At 37.7% G+C, this 19,612-nt stretch overlaps 2 protein-coding genes across 5 annotated transcripts in view; one reads left to right on the forward strand and one right to left on the reverse strand.

The window, feature by feature from the left end:
• Positions 1-2,079: 2,079 nt before the first annotated feature.
• Positions 2,080-16,645, reverse strand: UBA5 (ubiquitin like modifier activating enzyme 5). 3 transcript variants are annotated; one of them, XM_015085581.3, is made up of 12 exons: positions 16,278-16,645; positions 14,927-14,972; positions 14,728-14,817; positions 9,655-9,764; positions 8,752-8,838; positions 7,815-7,899; positions 6,567-6,671; positions 6,270-6,397; positions 4,383-4,518; positions 4,017-4,092; positions 3,765-3,871; positions 2,080-3,236 (listed from the first exon to the last, which is right to left on the reverse strand). In XM_015085581.3, the coding sequence occupies exons 1-12, from the start codon at positions 16,436-16,438 to the stop codon at positions 3,153-3,155; spliced, it is 1,215 nt and encodes a 404-aa protein (XP_014941067.2). In that variant the 5' UTR covers positions 16,439-16,645; the 3' UTR covers positions 2,080-3,152. The 3 variants fall into 3 exon arrangements, with proteins under 3 accessions (XP_014941067.2, XP_026917638.1, XP_026917640.1); XM_027061837.2 differs by lacking the exon at positions 16,278-16,645 and having other exon boundaries at positions 14,733-14,817; positions 14,927-14,948; XM_027061839.2 differs by lacking the exons at positions 14,728-14,817; positions 14,927-14,972 and having other exon boundaries at positions 16,278-16,488.
• Positions 16,646-16,888: 243 nt separating this feature from the next.
• The window catches only part of ACAD11 (acyl-CoA dehydrogenase family member 11), an 88,357-nt gene continuing 85,633 nt past the window's right edge, over positions 16,889-19,612 (forward strand). The window contains exon 1 of one of the 2 annotated variants that reach the window (XM_015085571.3): positions 16,889-17,388. In XM_015085571.3, the coding sequence (XP_014941057.1) occupies positions 17,240-17,388 (149 nt within the window). In that variant the 5' untranslated portion in view covers positions 16,889-17,239. Of the gene's footprint in view, positions 17,389-17,483; positions 17,677-19,612 lie in introns of those variants that run through there. The other variant, XM_053221447.1, reaches the window with a different exon arrangement.

Raw genomic sequence — 19,612 nt, forward strand, 5'->3', positions numbered from 1 at the left:
AATTCACAAATTACCATACACTCATTTCAGAATTAAGCTGTTAGAGTTTAAAATTTGATTATCTTGGGGCACCTGGATGGCTCAGTTGGTTAAGTGTCAGACTCCTGATTTCTACTCAGGTCATGGTCTCATGGTTCATGGTCTCAAGCCCTGTGTCAGGCTCTGTGCTGGGAGTATGGAGCCTGCTTGGGATTCTCTGCCTTTCCCTGCTTTCTCTCTCTCTCTCAAAATTAAATTTTTTTTAATCTATAAAAAAATAAAATGTATCTAATAGCTAGTAATTTAAAACATTATAAGTAGTAATATTAAGTTTAATGCCTTAAAAAAACTACTTTGTGGGATACCTGAGTGGCTCAGTTGGCTAAGTGTCTGACTTCAGCTCATGTCATGATCTCAAGGTTTGTGGGTTCAAGCCCCATATTGGGGCCTGCTTCAGATTCTGTGTGTCCCTGCTCTCTGCCCCTCCCCTACTCGCGGTCTCTCTCAAAAATGAATAAACATTAAAAAAATTTTTTTAAACTGCTTTTGGAAATAATCTGAGATTAATATTCTAGAAGAACCATGAAAAAAGTAAAAACCAGCAAAAGAATGATATGCATTTATTCTTTGTTCCTACATAATTTGGACTTGAAAACCTTAAGTGGAAACATAATTTATTAGAAGTGACTTGTGGTAAAAATTCATTAATTACAGTTGGGGCTTGAGGACCCCATATATTTCAAGAGATTTAAGTTTAAATATACTTTTGAAAGCTGTATTTTGATCTTACTACTTCTTGTACTGCCAATTCAAATGTTTCTATGTAAAATGCCTACTTAAGATAAAAATTTGCTGAAACAGACATCTATTTGAGGTTCTCAAATAGAACTATTATGTTTACATTGATATACACCTTCACAATGAAAAAGGTAGCTTTGAAACAACTCAATTATACATCTGAATTGGTAGGAACCAAATAATGGTGGTTATAGTTTTCATTAATACTTTACAGAAAAAAATATGGAAAAAATGTGATTGGGGAGGGTTAAATCTTAATATTCTTAAATGGTTACCACCTTTTTGTGTTGTGTCTGTAGGTATTCAAGGAGTATTTTTATGTGAGGAAACCATAATACATTTTTTTACTAAATAAAACATACAAGTAGTACATAAATTAGCTCCCCATTAACAATGGGGAAGGGAGCTGAATATAATTCTTTTACTATAATTTAAAGCCCTTGTGCTAAGGCAATTTTGGAAGTGTGTTTCCTTCTTTCACGTTTCTAGAAACAGTTGTTTTTACAAATCTGATCAAACACTGGTTTTATTTAGTAATGTAAAACTCAGTGTTGATTAATTTCTCATTATCAGCTCCTGTAAGTTTTCATGGCAAACAGATTATCAAAAGAGCACTCCACATAGCAAAAGGTACCTGTTACCAGATTTTTTTCTGGTAAAATAATCCAGTAACTATTTTTTAATGGAATATATTAAAGAATTATATAACTTAGATCTAAGATTTGATGCAGTATAAAACACCAGCAGTATGAAATCCTATGTTAAGAGCAGAATAAAAGTATGTTCTTGCTATTATACTCTATCAAACTATACCATTTTTAAATTATAAGCAAAGCCTTCCCAAATCAGTGTACCAGAGGTTCCAAAGGAATGGGATTATTTTAGAAAGACTTTTTTTTTTGAAATTCAAAACATCTTGAGTAACTAGAAAAAAAGTATTTTACACATGAATTCACTGATTTTTTTTGAATTGCAAATGACCTACCAAGGCAACATAAATAAGTTTCAAAGCTAGAAGAACTATCCCCCTACTTTCCAAACTTCACTCTAAACATAAGAATTACTATATGATTCTAGAATCTCAAAACAAATATATTGAACATATTTGATATTTGGGAGTTTCTGAAATCAGTTTTTAGAACTTTATTTTACAAGGGAATACTGCATTTTTCATTTTGTACTAATGTTCTTCCCTAGAAATACAATTTAGATATTACTATCTTCAAAGCAAAAAATCATCAAAATAGTAGCATAGTAACATCATACTGATAATGGTTACACATGCATATATATATATATGTGTTTGTTTGTTTCTTTTTGGTCTCCAAACCATTGGGAATTTATTTATCCAAGGCTCTCTAAACTTTCATTATTTGTATGCAACTCCAAAGAAAACCAGTTTATCAATTTATAACTTAGTGATCATAATCAGGGTAACTGATTCTCTCCCACTGAATAAGTACACATCAGTCATTACAGAGGTTTTTTACGTCTCTCTTATGCCCACAATACAGGATAACTAATTATCTAGAGAATCAAATTTAAATGAAGTATTCCGAAGGTAGCCCATACAATGGGTATAATCTAGAGGATCTTAGCTTAAATTCATTCCTTGCTGCTCAAAATAAAGTACAGTGACTCCAGATATATACGTTCCACAGATGCTATGATTCCTTTTCCTTGGTCAGTGCAGAAATATAATAACTTGTACTTCCTGAAAGTACCTTTTATGTGTTTATCCGTGAAGAAAGTTTCCTTTTATTTGCCTTTGTCTTGTTTTTAATATATAACTTACAGGTTTACAAACTTTTCCAATGACTACATTTCAGCTTGTATTTCATCAGGTAACATTTGAGAGGATATTTTTATTTTATAGGCTAATTATTTTAAATTCACTGTTGGCCAAGTTAATGGTAGTAGTTTTCTTGTAGAGAGTGATTCTAAACACAATGAGTGGAGGCCTGCTAGCTCTAACCAATAGGTGGTACCCCCTGCCCTGTCTACATTTGAGAACCACATACTACTTTATTGTCCATGGCCTCAGACAACACACCATAAAGAATTACTGGAAAGAAAAGAAACATAGCATATTATTGGTCCATCCTTCCCATCCCTCTCCAAAGGCCAAAACATTTCAGTGGCTAAGTTTTCAAGTTTTCTTAACAGGAATGAAACAGAAGTTTTAGGAGTTCTTGATTTAGTTGAAGGGAGAAAGTGATAAACGATACAGTACTTTCAAAAAGTGTAACAATTCTGTGAAGATTATGTATCAATTAATGTTGCCCTAAGCTTTGTAAGTTTTTAAGTGATTTTTTTTTTTAATTGCAAGGACATTTGCTTAAACTCAGGAAATAAAATGTAGGTCAGTCCATTGTCTACATATTCTTCATCTTGGCCATGAGGTCTTCCAAGCTTTCGCCAGAATCTTCCACAGTTACTTCAGCTACAGAATCTTCTTGCTATCAAATGAGGGAAACATAGCGAAAAAATAACCGTCTAAAATTCTTGATGCTTAGGAATATATAATCACTAAGTTTACTATGTTCAACTAGTTTATAAAGTAAACTTTAATAAATATACCTTCTAATTTTTAGGAGAGACAAAGTCTTTTACTTTCCCCACCAATATTTTGATTTACAAGGCAGTAATTTCAGTATTCTTAAGATCTCTACTGAAGTGGTATTTTTATATGGTATTATGGCTAAAATTCTCAATATAAAAAATGATATCTTCATTTAATTAAAACCTACTTGCTCCATTAATGAGTCAATATCACTATTTTAGGTCTATGTTTCAAACAGATGAAAATGTACTGTATATTTCCACATTAACACTGAATACCTGTCTCACACATCTTAACTGCTATAGCATAAAATATCCAAATTAGGAAATACTGTATTGGCATTATAAACTAGGATGAAGAGAAAGAAGGTAAGTAGACATTTTCTCTTATCTGACACTTATGGTAAATCAACTTTTAGGTGTACCTTTTCAGGAATTGTATATGCCACTGTAATTCCTTCAGGTAAGTCAGGAACTGGACCTGAAGAATTCTTCAGTTCCTCTTCTGAAACCTCAGACACCAACTCAATACCTATAGAGTTAAATGTGATATTATAATAGTTTTCAAGGAAATTTAATAAGCAGTAATTATTCAAAGTTTGTATAATTTAATTATATTTTCTCCCATAAGAGATTATGTTTCATGCTGCCATTTCAATTTATGAAAGAATTCCTACCCCACTCATTGTCTTCATGTATTATCTCTTCCTCTTCTTGAACAACCTCTGGTTTGGGCAGTGCTGCTACCTTTTTCTGTAGAAATCAAACAGTATCAAAGTATTCTTACTCATTCTCAGGCCTCTGAAGCATTAATCAAAAATTCAGACAGGCTTTTTATTTTACCAAAGTAAAAAAGGACTTCAAACAAATTTTTTCTCTTTGGTAGCATAGTGAATTTAATTTCTTACTAACATTTACCCCCGAGAGATACAATAAATAAAAATCCAGAATCCATTTATCTTATTTTTCAAATCTAAGTAATTGTTCTAAAATACTGTCCAAACAGTATGACCTCTCATACATTCTGACCAAGTGATGTATACCTTGTATTCTTCCTGCTGTTTCCTGCAATTTCTGTCATCACACTGAGGATTTGGCTTCATGGACATAGTAGGGAAAAAGTCCTGCATTGCATTATATCCAAGGTAAAAACTAACAGTACCAAAATTTAACAAAAACCTAGAAAAGCAAATCAAAGTACACTTAGATAAAGAAACAAACCATAAAAGAACCCAATTTTTAAAAATTGATCTTTAAGTACTTAATGGTTTTTGTGATAAGCAACAGTATTTTAAGTACTGTTGTCAGATTAAAATGTGGAGAAGAATCCCTGAGATTGGTACTACATCTAACTACTTTTTAAAAGTTTTTATATATAACTTACTATAAGGTTAACAATCTTAAATGTACAGCTCAATGAAATTTTCCAAAAGTCTTTACCCATGTAATCACTACCAGATCAAAATATAGAACATTTCCAACATGCCTTAAAGTTCCCTTGTGTTCCCTAACAGTTCTGATTCCTTTTAGAAGCTTACAAAGAGAGGAAAAATCACATACAAAATATAAACAACAAAAGGAAACACATTTGCACTGAGTGTACAAGACAAAAATTGAGCCAATGATATGAAGCAGACAATTCACAGGAAAATGTAAGTGCTCACCCCTTTTCATAAGTAACTGAAAATTAAAATGAAATACCCATTTTTTCCTATCATACTGACAAAGATTAAAAAGTTTGATAACACCCAATGTTATGAACTGGTATGGGCAAAGCAGGTATTCCTACCCTGTGATAGAAATACACAATCCTTCTGAAGGAGAAATTTAGTAGTATCTGTCAAAATAAATATTGCATAAACTCAGAAATTCCACTTCTAAAAATTCATATACAAAAACCTAACTTAGAGATATATTCCACTTCTAAAATTCCACTTCTAAAAATTCATATACAAAAACCTAACTTAGAGATATATGTAAGGTGCTATTTGCAGCATTGTTAATAGCAGCAAAAAAATCTGTAAGTAGCTTAAATGTCCATCCATAGGGGGCTGGCTAAATAGGACATGTCCTTAAGAAAATAGTTTGTAGCTATGATTTTTTTTTTTTTTTTTTGGAACATACTATAAAATATTTTGTTTGGATAGGGCCTACTGAAGTTTGTACAAGCTATTGCTCTTACATAAAATAGCCCTCGACAGTTGCCTTGAAAGTTCTTAGGTATGCTTTTTGCAATTTCTCTGCTGGTAGCTGACACTTCTGGTATCAGGATACCTCCCTGTATCATGTTGCAATTTGTTCTTATACCGGAAGGCATGGAAACATAACTAAGCTTATTAAAGTTGTAAAGTGAGAAAAAAATGGTCTGAGGAAAGGAACACCTAAAGGCTTTCTCCTTTTAATAAAATGTGAGTTGACATTAATAAAACTCTTTTACATTCATTTTAGCTGCAAAGGAACCTTTGTCCTTTTTCACTATAGTTTAGATGGTGTGGTTGTGAATATCTTTTTTTTCAGAGAGCAGAGGTATTATCCTTTTAATATTTAATCACATTCATATTATTTTTAGTAAGAGTTAAGTAAAGAAATGTGTTTATGTTCTTTGGTCAAACCTGCAGAGATTTAAATCATTTGGTTAATATTTCATAAACAAACACACCAGTACTACTGTACCATTTAACAAGAGCTATTCTAAATGCACAGAGTAACACACATGTATGTATATTATTAATATGTATGTTTATATTTAAATTAGATATACTAATATATGTAAATTCAAAGTATATATATATTATACATATATAAAAACCATATGCTGGATTTTAAGAAACTATATACTTAGATGGTAATTCCAATATTTGAAATGCTTTATGAAATATATTTCTATCAAAAGCAAACAAAACTATTCAGAAAAATTTGCCCTCACTCACTTCAACACATTTTGTACCAAGATCCCAGCAACCACTCCCATAGTGGTAGGAAGACTGGCTGCACAAACACCTTCTCGTTTCAGAGTCTTTTCATCAATATTTGCAGCAACCACAAGTGGGGGAGCACACTACATGAAAAATAAAGAAAATATATTTCAAAATGAAAGGGAAAAAGTAAGCAGGTTCAAAATAGTATTCCATCACGTTCAAAGTTTTTATTCCTTGAATTATAATACATTTTCAATACAAATACATTTTCAATACTTTAGTTAATAAGCCAAAATGAATCATGCATACCGCAAAACAAGCAGATTCTCCAGGAATTATGAGCTGTATATGCCCTGAAACTGCATTTTCACTGACCCCAGACTCCATCCATGTTTGTCCAAGTTCATTACAAGCCTTAGTAGAAACAGATGAAAACAACAAAAAAAACAAGAATTAATTTATCAAAAGTTATTTCATGAAAAACTGGAGCTTAACTAAATGATTACCAAAGGGTGTTTTAAATTTTCAAAAGAGGAAAGTTATCAATAATGGAATTCCTTGGCAACTGCCATTCTCTATTTAAAAAGTAAACTGGGGACACCTCGATTCCTCAGTGGGTTGAGCATCCAACTCTTGGTTTCAGTTCAGGTCATGATTCCAGGGTCGTGGAATTGAGCTCCATCTCAGGCTTCATGCTGAGCACTGAATGGAGCCTTAAGATATTCTCTCTCTCTCTGTCTCTCTCTCTGTCTCTCTGTCTCTCTCTCCCCCTTTGCCCACCCCACCTCCACTCTAAATTTTTAAAACATTTTTTTAAAAAGTAAACTGACAGCATTCAAGTAAGCAGCCAATAAATATTTAATTAAATTGAGTGATTAAGTTTATTGTATTTCTGATTGTAAAAATTCATTTTTCTAAAATAATTTCAGCAACAAAAAACTGCAAAATACCTTCTGAAAAGCTGAAACCACAGTAATTCCAAAGAATTGTTTTTATTTCTGAGAAACAAGGTTTGTAAGCAATGTATACACATTTATATCTTAAAAAATAAAGTAAAATATTAAAACCAATGCTAACATAGAATAACATATTTTAAGATAGTCATTTATTTTAAAAATTGTACATCAGAAGTATCTACTATTTATAGTTTCCTCTACTGGCATAATAAAGAATAGGATACTGAAACATAAGCCACACCAGCAAAGCTAGAGACGCCCCACAACTATTAGAATAAAACTTTTTTAAATGTCTATTTTATTTTCAGAGAGAGAGAAAGAGGACGAGCAAAGGAGGGGCAGAGGATGCTAAGCAGACTTCACTGTCAGCATGGAGTCTGACGTGGGGCTCAAACTCATACACCGCGAGATCATGACCTGAGCTGAAATCGAGAGTGGACACTCAACCAACTGAGCCACCTTGGCACACTAGAATAAATTTTAAAAGTAGGCTAAGAGAATATTAAAAATTAATGAAACACATTATAAAAGGGTTTAAATACAGAACTATACAAGAAAACAGATGAATGAGTATAACATCTTATACAATAGGAATACTCACTGTATTTATTGTCATTCGAGCTTCAAAATTGTCCACACAGCTAAGAACTAGGTCAACGGGTTTTCCCTCTTCTAATCCACCATTACTAGGTAAAGAATATAAATTTTATTTGGGGAGGAAAAAGAAATCAGAACACAAAATACACTCTAATTTGTTTAGTCATACATTTATGCTTTCAGTAAATGTTTGAGTACAGTTAAGGCATAGTATTTAATGTTAAAGATCCAGTATGTATTGAGTAATATGTATATAACATCAATGATACTACAGTGCTTCTCACAGAAGACACAAGAAGTATAAAGTCTGTTCACAAAAGTTACCATTTCCCCATCAGCTTTCATAGACTTTTATTCCTTTTTCACTCCAAATGTAAATGTAATAAAAATTGAATACAATTCAGTATCTCAGTGTTGTTACAATCTGGAGAAAACCACCTTCACATAGAAATATAATCTAGAACACAGAACTTATAGTTGAGGATCCCTTGTTATAACACCGTAACAACAGAGTTTTTGATTTTTGATTTTTAATTGTTGTTACTATTGTCTTTTGGACGTATTTTTACTGAGTTACTAACACAAAAATTAACTACTTTAAAAAAAATATATATCAAATCTACCAACTCGCTGAATTAAACATCAGATTTTTTTTATTAAAAAACTTTTTTTTAATGTTTACTTATTTTTGAAAGACAGAACCCAAGCAGGGGAGGGGCAAAGAGAGAGCGAGACACAGAATCTGAAAGAGGCTCCAGGCTCTGAGCTGTCAGCACAGAGCCCCACATGGGGCTCGAACTTATGAACCATGAGATCATGACCTGAGCCAAAGTCAGATGCTTAACTAACTGAGCCCCTCAGGTGCCCCAACATCAGTGGTTTTCTAATAATACTTGTTTAACTGAGCTGGACACTGCAAAATATTCATAGTAAAATTTTACCTTATTCTATCCATGAAATGTTGAAAGTTTTCTACTGTGGTTATATTGTAGTTGTGTACTTCAAAAAGAACATCTGGATTAATGTTCCTAAGAGGGGAAAAAGGGAATGATTATAAAAACTACTAGTAGGAATATTAAGAGAAAACAGGAAAAAGAACTGAAAAAGCTAAAGATCATGTAACAGAGGTAAGAAAAATGGAATTCAAGCTATTCAAAGAAAATCTAAAGTCCTCTTCCACCTCTTGTGCCCCACTCCAAGGAGAAGACTACATTCAAAACATGTTGACTGCAGGATTACAGAAATGTTCCCACCATCTATGTGCTGGGAATTAAGCCTTTAACACCTAGGTGAGCTATAGCTTAGCCTGACAAAAGAACTTCTTTGTTCCTTAATTCAGTGAAAGACGTTTGGGTTCACAAAGAAACTTCCTAGAATAAGGATTGGCAAAGTATGGCCCTGGGCCCAAGTATGACCTGCCACCTGTTTTTGTTTTTCCGAGGTCTGCAAGCTAAGAACGGTTTTTACATTTTTAAATGGTGGCAGGAGAAAAAGAACAGAACGATATTTCATAACATGCTAAAATTACACGGAATTTAAACTTAAGAGTCCATAAACAAAGTTTTATTGGAGCACAGCCACGTTCATTCATTTTTGTATTGCCTATAGCAGCTATCACACTACAACTACATGACTTGAGGGCAGTTTCATAGTGGGCCCTCAAAGCCTACAATATTTACTATCTAGCCCTATCTGAAAAAGGTTGCCAACACAGTATCAAGAGGTAAGAGAATTGATGTGAAACCTGCATTTCTGTAAAGAAAAATTCATGCATTAGGTTAACTTATACAAAATATGCAAACTAAGATGTCACTAAAGATGTCTTTAATCACTATTCCATTTACCTCAAAGTATATTCTGCTGCTTGAACTTTACTTAATCCTGCTTGATGAGGCTGGAAGAAAAGTCTATTCATATTGGCCAGTTCCACCTTGTCATAGTCAAAGAGTAGCAACTAAAATGAAAATAGTAGTATTTTGATGAAAAACATACCAAGAAATAAACTACAAATAACAAAGAATAAATTAGTGGACTTTACATTTGATGGGTTTAACAGAAATAATACCAGCTAACTCTAAAATACTAGGTGCCATATATTAACTCATTTAATGCTCCCATGACTTAAGTATATGGGGACTTTAATTCTCCTTTATAAATGAAACAACTACAGCACATGTTCAAAAACCTCATTCAGCTAATATATGCAGAAATGCAATTTAAATTCAGGCATTCTCAATCCAGCATCTGCACCCTAACATTTACTGCCTCTCCAAATGATCCACTGAGAAATTAATGTTTATTCCATTTCATTCCAATTGTTTACTAAAGGCCAAGAACACATTAGATGAATGAAATTTTAAAATAAGATAAAAACAGGGGCGCCTGGGTGGCTCAGTCGGTTGAGTGTCTGACTTTGGCTCAGGTCATGATCTCGCAGTCTGTGAGTTAGAGCCCAACGTCGGGCTCTGCGCTGACAGCTTAGAGCCTGGAGCCTGTTTCGGATTCTGTATCTCCCTCTTTCTCTGCCCCTCCCCTGCTCATGCTCTGTCAAAAATAAATAAAACATTAAAAAAATAAAATAAGATAAAAACAAATGCCATAACTTAAAACTATAGTATAACATGACTCCTTTTGTGACTATGACACCATACATACCCACAGCTAAAACATTACTCCAAAGTATATTTAGGCATGACAACATTTCACATACACACACACACACATCTTTTTAAAGATCCCATTTCCTATCAGTAAGAACAGGTTGCACCCAAAGATTTCTAAGGTCCCTTTCTTAATCTAAAATCCTGTGACTTCTTAATACAATTCTCAGCATCCTAAATTTAATAACAAAAACAAAAATGGGGAGAAGGGCAGGGCAAGCATAGATGCAAGGGCTAGAGCAGTGGTTAAGGGGGACTGTGGCTTGTGGTGCAACTGTCCTATGCATGGCTAAAATTACAAAAAAAAAAAAAAAAAGAAGGGGGGGATCTTATTAACAACAAAATTAACTCATCCCGCAGAACATCTAGGTAACCCTTAGTATCTTGCTAGAAAATATACCACCTCTGTCCCCTGTGGTAATTTTCTGACCCGACTTAAGAGTCTCCAAAATAAAGTTTATTTTAGCTCATTCAACAATATTTATTCAGTCAGACCAAGTATTAAATTTTACTCTTCAGCCTTGTAGCTGGCTTATAAGGTGCAGGAAATCCCAAATTTGGGGTTAGGAGGTGTGAGTTGGAGCTCTGTCACTAATAAGCTCTTATAATGGATAAGTCACTCACATTTTAGGCCTGTATCTTCAATAAAGCAGCTAATCTAGATCTGATGGTCCAAGGCACCACAAAGTACTCCAGAAACTTTCAGGGGTGAGAAGTGGGCTCTAAGTCTCCAATTCTCCACTTCCCTACTTCACCCCACGAATTAGCTTCTTGTTTATTTATCTGTTTTACATACTGAAAAAAGAGTTCTGAAACTTACCTATGTACATCCTTAACTTACAAACTTGAGAGTACACTGGCATCATTTAAAAAATACTGATGTCTGGGTCCCATCCCCATAAATTCTGATTCTATTCCAGTTTGGACGTCAAAAGTTTGAACTTCCCAGGGGATTCCAATTACAGCAATATTTGATAACTACTGTTCTAGATCCTGGCTACTCAAAACGTGGCCTGTGCAAGCAGCATCAGCAGCACCTGGAGCTTGTCAGAAATACAGGAGCACTGTCCCAACTTTAACATGCATGTGGATCATCTGGAGATTTGTTAAAATAACAGATTCTGATTCATCACATCTGGAAGGGTCTGGAAGTCTTCGTTTCTAACAAACTCCCAGGTGATGCTGATGTTACTAATTTGGACATCAGACTGAGTAGCAAGGATCTAGCAGTTTTTTTTTTTTTTTTAAGTTTGTTTATTTCGAGCGAGCGAGAGAGAGAGAGAGCGCAGCATGAGCCAGGGAGGGGTAGAGGGGTGGGCAGTGGGGGGGGCGGGTGAGAGACAGAATCCCAAGCAGGCTCTGTGCTGCCAGCACACAGAGCCCAACTCAGGGCTCAATCTCACAAACTGTGAGATCATGACTTGAGCCAAAATCAAGAGTCAAATGCTTACTGAGCCACCCAGATGCGCCAAGGATCTAGCAGTTCTTAAAGTCTGTCCTTCCCCTACCCCCACTAGGAACATCAGAATCACCTGGGAATTTGTTTGAAATTCCAATTCCAATCGAAACCTAAAGAATCAAAACCACCAGGGTAGGGTCTGGCAATCTATGTTTTAAGAAGCCTTCCAAGTGATTCTGATGCACACTCAAACCTGAGAAACTCAATTTCTAGGATATCTACTATCCTAAGTCAATCAGCCAGGGTTCTTATGTCAGCTCTAAGCAATTGGTGGCTGGCTTTTGTAAACCTCTTGAAAAACTTTAAAAGGTCAATAAACATTTTCAGTATTTTTGTATTGCCTTTTCTATATTGATAAATGAATGCCAACTTTGAAACTACTTTAAGAATTTGGGGCATGGCGGGGGGAGGGGGGCACCTAGGTGGCCCAATCAGTTAAGCATCTGACTCTTGATTTTGGCTCAAGTTCACAGTCTTATGGTTCTTGAGATCCAGCCCCACCTCAGCTCTGCTCTGCACCTGACTACTCAAAGCTTGCTTGTGATTCTCTCTCTCCCCCTCTCTCTCTGCTCCTCCCCCTGCTCACTCGAATACTCCCTCTCTCTCTTTTTCTCTCTCAAATAAATTTAAATGCATACATAAACTTTAAAAAAATAATTTGGGGTATGGGATGGACCAACATATTAAAAAGCACTGATAAACTTTGTGGGGAAAATATTTGCTTTATCAAAATGACAAAGGGGTGAAAATTGTGGAAAGTTTTGGTATTCAACCACTAGGAATCTAACATCATGGACTTTGGCTTTATAAATCTGAAATTGGTAGGTATACTAATTTCTAGTATAAGATTACCTCTTTTTCCTACCTACAACCTACATCAATTTTAGGAAAAAAGTAAAAAAAAAGAAAGTATAAGTTAAAAAAAAAGGTACAGGTTAAAAAAATCTAAAGGGATACCTAGCTGGCTCAGTCGGTAAACTGTGGAACTCCTAATTTCCGGGTTATGAGTTCTAGCCCCATGTTGGGTGTAGACATTACTTAAAAATAAAATCTTAAAACAAAACAAACATACATACAAAAAACAACCTAGAGCATTTTCCAGTTCAATTTCAAGAGTAAGAGAGGTATTTATTTTATAACTGGAAGTTTTTCTATCTTAATCCTCCTCACCTATCTCACCCATCCTCCCAACCCACTTCCCCTCTGGCAACCACCAGTTCTCTGTATTTAACAGACTTTGTTTGTTTATTAGATTACGCGTAGAAGTGAAATCATATAGTATTTGTCTTCCTCTGAATTATTTCACTTAGCATAATACCCTCTAGGTCCATCAATGTTGTCATAAATGGCAAGATTTCATAAGGCTAATATTCCATTTTACACTCACAGACCCCACATCTTCTTTATCCATTCATCTATCTAGGGACACTTGGGCTGGCTGCTTCCATATCTTGACTATTGTAAATAAGGCTGCTGTAAACACAGGGGTACATATATCTTTTCAAATTATTTTTCTTTGGGTAAAAATAAGACCTGGAGTTGAAAAGTACAGCATAGAGAATATAGTTAATAATATTGGAATAACATTGTATGGTGACAGCTGGTGACTATACTTATGATAAGCAATCAGTAATGTATAAAACTGTTGGATTACTATGTTGTACACCTGAAACTAATACAACCCTGTCAACTAAAAGGTTTAAAAGTATTTCTGAATAAGTTAATAAAAGGCCACTATTCTTTGGGGAAAAAAAGTAAGAAAGGTACATGCTTTCTAGTTCATCTTGTATAAAGCATGTTTAAAAAATATTTGTTAGGGGCGCCTGGGTGGCTCAGTTGGTTGAGCATCCAACTTCGTCTCAGGTCATGATCTCGTGGTTGGTGAGTTCAAGCCTCTTACTGGGTTCTGTGCTGACAGCTCAGAGTCTGGAGCCTGCTTCGGATTCTGTGTCTCCTTCTCTCTCTGCTGTCACCCACTCACACACTGTCTCTCTCTCTCAAAAATAAATAAATAAAATTTGTTAGGAGGGCCTGGGTGGCTCAGTCAGTTGAGCGTGCAACTCTTGATTTCAGCTCAGGTCATGATCTCATGGTTTTTAGGATCGAGCCCCACATGAAGCTCTGTGCTGACAGTGTGGGGCTTGCTTGGGATTCTCTCTGTCCCCCTCTCTCCCTGCCTTTCCCCTGTTCAGATGGTCACACGTGCTCTCTCTCTCAAAATAAATAACCTTAAAAAAAATTGTTACATGTTTTTGTTTCACACGTTATTAACTGCCTTCTTCTCAAAGCTCTATATCTAAAACACTTAAGTCCAAATTGTAATCTATTACCCCAAACAAAAAATTCCTGAAGACAATTTAGATATTCCTTGTTTTATTAGCATTAATATCACCTTCCATTTGGGTGGTATTATGTCTTTTTTTTAAGTTTATCTATTCTTTTTTTTGAGAGAGAGGAGAGAGAGAGTGAGCAGGGGAGGGGCAGAGAGACAGAGAAAGAGAGAGAGAGAATCCCAGGCAGGCTCCACATCGTCAGAGAGGATCCCAATGTGGAGCTCAAACCCACAAACTGTGAGATCATGACCTGAACTGAAATCAAGTGTCAGACACTTAACCGACTGAGCCACCCAGGTGCCCCTGGATATGGTTACATCTTAACTCCTTTGGGTAGAAAGAACAATCTGAATAAATACACCACAAATCAATAAACCATTAGTAATGAGGAAAAAATTCCTAATTTGTACCTGATTCACTCCATAAGTGAGTAGTTCCCTACATGACAAGGAGAGATGTTTTTACCTTACCAATGCCACATCTTGTCAGCATTTCAGCAGTCACACTACCAACTCCACCAACACCTACTATTGCTATAGCAAAGGTACGGATTTTCTGTGAAATGCAAAATTATACATTTGTTGGTTAACTTTTCATCAAAAATGTCAGAAATTATTTTCATTTACTGAAATCATCTTCAAAAACTTGGAAAGGTTTATCATACCTCATAGTCATTTACAATCCCCATTCGTTTCAATGCCATCAGGCGGCTTAAAACAAAAAAATGTTTTAAATTACAATCTTTTAATATGTGATATAGATAAAAATACATCATCCCAGAAAAACACAAACTCAATCACTACTAATGCTTTAAAAGAAATCTTTCAGCATGCCTTTACCAGGTGAGACTAAATCACCTGGGAAACTTTAAAAACACCCATGCCTGAAGATCCTTCCAAGTGTAGCCTGTGCAACAAGATTTTTTAAAAATGCACCTCAGATGTTCTAATGGGCAGCCAAGGTCAAAAACAATTGACTTAAATGTTAAGTGTCTAGATGAGGCAGGTCAAAGTAAAATTTCAACATTTTCCCATGCTTTCTTAGCATATGTATTTAACATTTAACACTCAGATTAATGTTCAACATCAGTTGTATCTGCCCAAAACGGATGATGTCTACTTTTAGTAAGCACCTACTGTATGCCAAGGACTCTAAGAGGTACTTTACCTAGTCTGCTCTGTTATCTTGAGTTCAATATATGTGTGTGTGTGTGTGTGTATGTGTGTGTATTTAAACCCATATACATAAAATTCCCATTCGTTTACACTTTAAAGAGTCAAATACTTCTACCAGGCTTGCTAAAATTCTGCAAGCTCCTGGCCCCCACGTCCCTTTTCCTCTCCTTCCTCATTTTCAACTGTTACTAACACATCTCTAAATAGCATGCTAATGTTGTTACTTCTGGATTTTCAGTTTTAGGTATTATTTGAACATTTCACTCGTACCATTCGTCCCTACTAAACACATTTCCCATGGTTGCTCAGCTACTAAGAGTTGGGATTTGAATCGAATCAATCTGGTTCTAGAGACCTTCCTCTTAATCCCTGCACTGTATCGAGCCAGCTGACAGTATTGGTAAAGTCAAACAGCTTTAAAACTAAAGCTAATTGTGCTTTCCCCCCACGCCCCCAATTTTGAAATTTTGAGAAGCCTTTATGAAACTCGAAGTCTATGCTTAGCGGGTTTTATATTTAATATCTTCTGAAAGTTATTACTATCAGTTTTATGCACAACGAGGCAGACTAAAAACAGAGGGAGGGGCGTTAGGAAACCGGCCGCGTGTCCTCAGCCGGCCCGCGAGCAGCACCATATGGCTGATTCGCTCGGGTTTTGTTTCTTAAGAGGAAGAATACCGAGTAGTACTGAGACTTGGCCCCGGGCGTTTGGGAACAGGACTCAAGAAGAGGAAGGTGGGCGGCGGTGTGAGCTGCACAGGAAGGGAGCGCCTCACTCCTGACCACCCGGAGACCTTGACCTCGCCCCCTCGCCGGCCTCCCACCCGCAACGCAGATCACCTGTAAGGATTGGAGTCCACCACCTCCGGGCTCATCTTCTCGATGCGGACCCGGCCGCCGCCTCCGTCGCCGCCCCCCAAGACCCGCCGACTCCTCTCCTGTGCCAGTTCCCGCTCCAGCTCCTCCACCCGCTGCTGCAGCCGCTCCACAGACTCGGCCATGGCTGGCACGCCGGCCGCCAACGTTCCCAGCCCCGGCCTTCGCCGTCGCCTCCGCCCCACGCTGCTAGGCCTGCTGGCCCCGCGAGGGGTAAGCGAGAAGGCACCTAGCCGCGGCCTTCCTAGCCCAGAACCCTGGGGAAGTGTTCCCACCGCCTCACGAACACGTCGCCGCCGCTCCCGGGGTCCGGCCGCTGTACCGCTTCCGGTGCGTTGCTGTCACCGCTCCCCCTCAGAAAAAAAACCCGCTCCTTTTTGCTTCCTTCTTCGCCAGGTCCTAACAGACCCGGCCGCACCAGGGCCAGAGTTCTTAGCGACCGGAGCCGGCGGCCTCTGATGGTGCCTTTCCAGCCGGGCGGTTAGGAGAAACACCCAGGATCTTTTATTCCTGGGCCCAAGGTCTCGACGGGCCCATTTCTGAACCGGACCCAGTAGGTCTTTTCCGCCTGTCGGTTCGTGAAATTTGGAGGTAGAAGAGGCCTCTTCATATTAGAAGCTATTAACGTGGCTTTGCCTTCTTCAGAATAGCGGCCTCCAACTGCGAGGCTGACTGAAATTGTTAAATGCGAGCACATGGAGGTCATCTCCCACAACCCGACTAAAGCCTGAATGACCAGATTCAGGGACCAATGTTGTTCAACCACGGTGCCCAGGGATGTGTGTGATTGGCAGAAGAGGCGGGGCCACCTCCGCCCCGTCGCGTTGGGACCTCGCCCCCAAGCCGTGGAGTAGCATTCCTCAGGCCAGAGGTCTCAGCGCGGAAGGCCTGTGGATTCTGCATCTAGGCGGCCGGCAGAGGCAGTCATGGAGGGCGGTGCCTCCCTCGAGCCCGAGACCACCGAAGTGCTGCCCCAGCACAAGTTCGACACCGGGTCCCTGGAGGCCTATCTAAACCAGCACTTGCCTGGCTTTGGGGCCGAGCCAGAGGCCCACCTGACCGTTGCTCAATACAGGTATCGACGCCGGCCTTCTCCTCCAACGGAAACAAATCTGTACAGTGTGCTTTTCTTTCTTTGGCCCACGGTGGGTTCGCAATTTCCCCCCAGTCCCCGCTTCTTTTCCTGCACTGACTCGCTCTGTAGGTGGGGGCTGCCGTCAGTGGTCCCCTGCATTTCGTCCTGGGTATTTCCAATTCGAGGACAATAATGGAAGCACCACAACATTCATGAGTCCAGCTATGAGAAGGAATCTTTGTTGAAGGATGCAGTCCTGTACCTGGAAGATTCACTGAGGCAATTAAGGTTGGAAGCTTTGTGGGATAATATAAAGAGGTTTTCTCTCAACTTCTGTTATGTGACCGTTAGATCTTTTTTTTTTTTTCTGAGAAGCAGGTGCAATTCCGTTGTAATTGGCAATGTTCTCGAAGGTTGAGTTAATGGCACCAGCTGGTGGGCCTGAATTCTAATCCTAGATCTTCCACTTAGCAAATGACAGCACTACTTTGGGCTTTAGTTCTTTTTGAAGTGAGGGAATGGAACTGGATGACGCTCCTGACAATACTGTTCTCCACCATGAATCTGGCTCTGGTCTGTTTTATAATAAACAAATTTTAAAAAAATTTATTCTAAAAGTAGTATTGTGATAAAGGCAGAACTATAGAAACAGTGCTGGCTTCCAGGAAATTCTATCTGCCACTTAATGACTGGGAATTTAAATGTTATATAAACTCCCTGAGAATTAGTTTCCTGATCTGCAATAAGTACTTGCTCCTTTTAATAATTAAATTGCATAATAGTAGGTGAAAGGTCTTAAACACTGTTTACAACACAAGGCTTCTAGGCTGGAAACCTAAGCTGTTTTTTATTACACCTACTTCAGCCTCCAGTATCTATTGGGATGTACCTTTTAATTCTATACCACAAAACTCTCTGATCCATCTCCTTTACCACTATTTTTATTTTCACATAAATCACTAGTCATGGAATACATATGCCAGTGATAAGTGCCAGAGGCATATGATATTGCATATTGTTGCAGGGAGTATGGCCGGAGTCGCAAAAGATGAGTCCACAAAGTGCAGTTAAGTGAAGGTCCTCATACTCGAGTCGGAATGAGTCCCTGACTCCAGAATGAAGCTTCTTTTTATTAGGATAATTGCGGAAGACTATGTGCATAAAGCCAGCTAAGCAAGTGTGTTCATCAATCTAATGGTTTAGCTTTTCAAGGTTGAATTTGAAGTTAATTGGTTTCTATAACACTAGGAAGGGTCAGGTGTGAAGGAGGATCTGACCCTGGACAACGTTAATGGCTCTAGGCGATCTTACAAGCCACAGCACAACCAGCTGTGTTCAGCTGTGTAAACATGCTAAGGCCTTATACCTTCTCCAGCCCTTCCCTTTTGAAGTCTTTTCCTTTGATACTTCTCTCCTGCATCTCCCACAGCATGTGATACTGACCATGTTTCTTTCTCCAGCTGGGTTCAGCTATATGAGTGTAGGCAAAGAGTTGGACTTAAACTAGAATGGGTGGAGTATGGGGGGCGGCAGTTGCCTGGGTGGCTCAGTTGGTTATGCAACTGACTCTTGATTTTGGCTCAGGTCAATGATCTTCCTGAGAACCAGCCCCACCGGTTTCATGTTTCACGCTTAGCAGGAATTTGCTTGGGATTTGATTTCTCCTCTCTCTCTGCCCCTCCTTCTCCCCACCCACTCTGTGCATTTATGCTCCCTCTCTCAGAATAAATAAACATTAAGGGGGAAAAAAACAGAATGGGGGAAGCCAAGCAAATAATCTGGAGAGGGGTTGAATAAGTATATTAAAGATGCATTCAAGAGGGTGGTTATGCAATTTACCATCAAATTTAAACGAGTGAAGGAAGGATGTAGGGGAAGAGAAGCTGAAGGATGCTAAAAGATAGTATGATCAATGAATGGTAGTTTCCAGGATTGAAGGATTGTTGGAATCAAGGTACCAACCAGCAGGAGTGAGTGAAAAGATAATGGTCAGAGATAGAAATGCTTAACGAGGATGGATTATGCAGTGCTTGAACTGGTGTGTAAGGTGTGTCCCCTAGAGTAGGTGACTGAAGTAGTATAAAGGAAAATATCACCGGAGTAGAAGAATTCAAGGAGCTGACACAGTCCTGAGTGTTAGAATGAACATCTGAGTAGATTTTGAAATTATTAATGAAGATAGGAGTAGTGTAAATAAGAGCAATAGTGAATCAATAGGCAATGA

Source organism: Acinonyx jubatus, chromosome C2 (genome assembly GCF_027475565.1).
Source record: "Acinonyx jubatus isolate Ajub_Pintada_27869175 chromosome C2, VMU_Ajub_asm_v1.0, whole genome shotgun sequence".
Classification (NCBI taxonomy): domain Eukaryota; kingdom Metazoa; phylum Chordata; class Mammalia; order Carnivora; family Felidae; genus Acinonyx; species Acinonyx jubatus.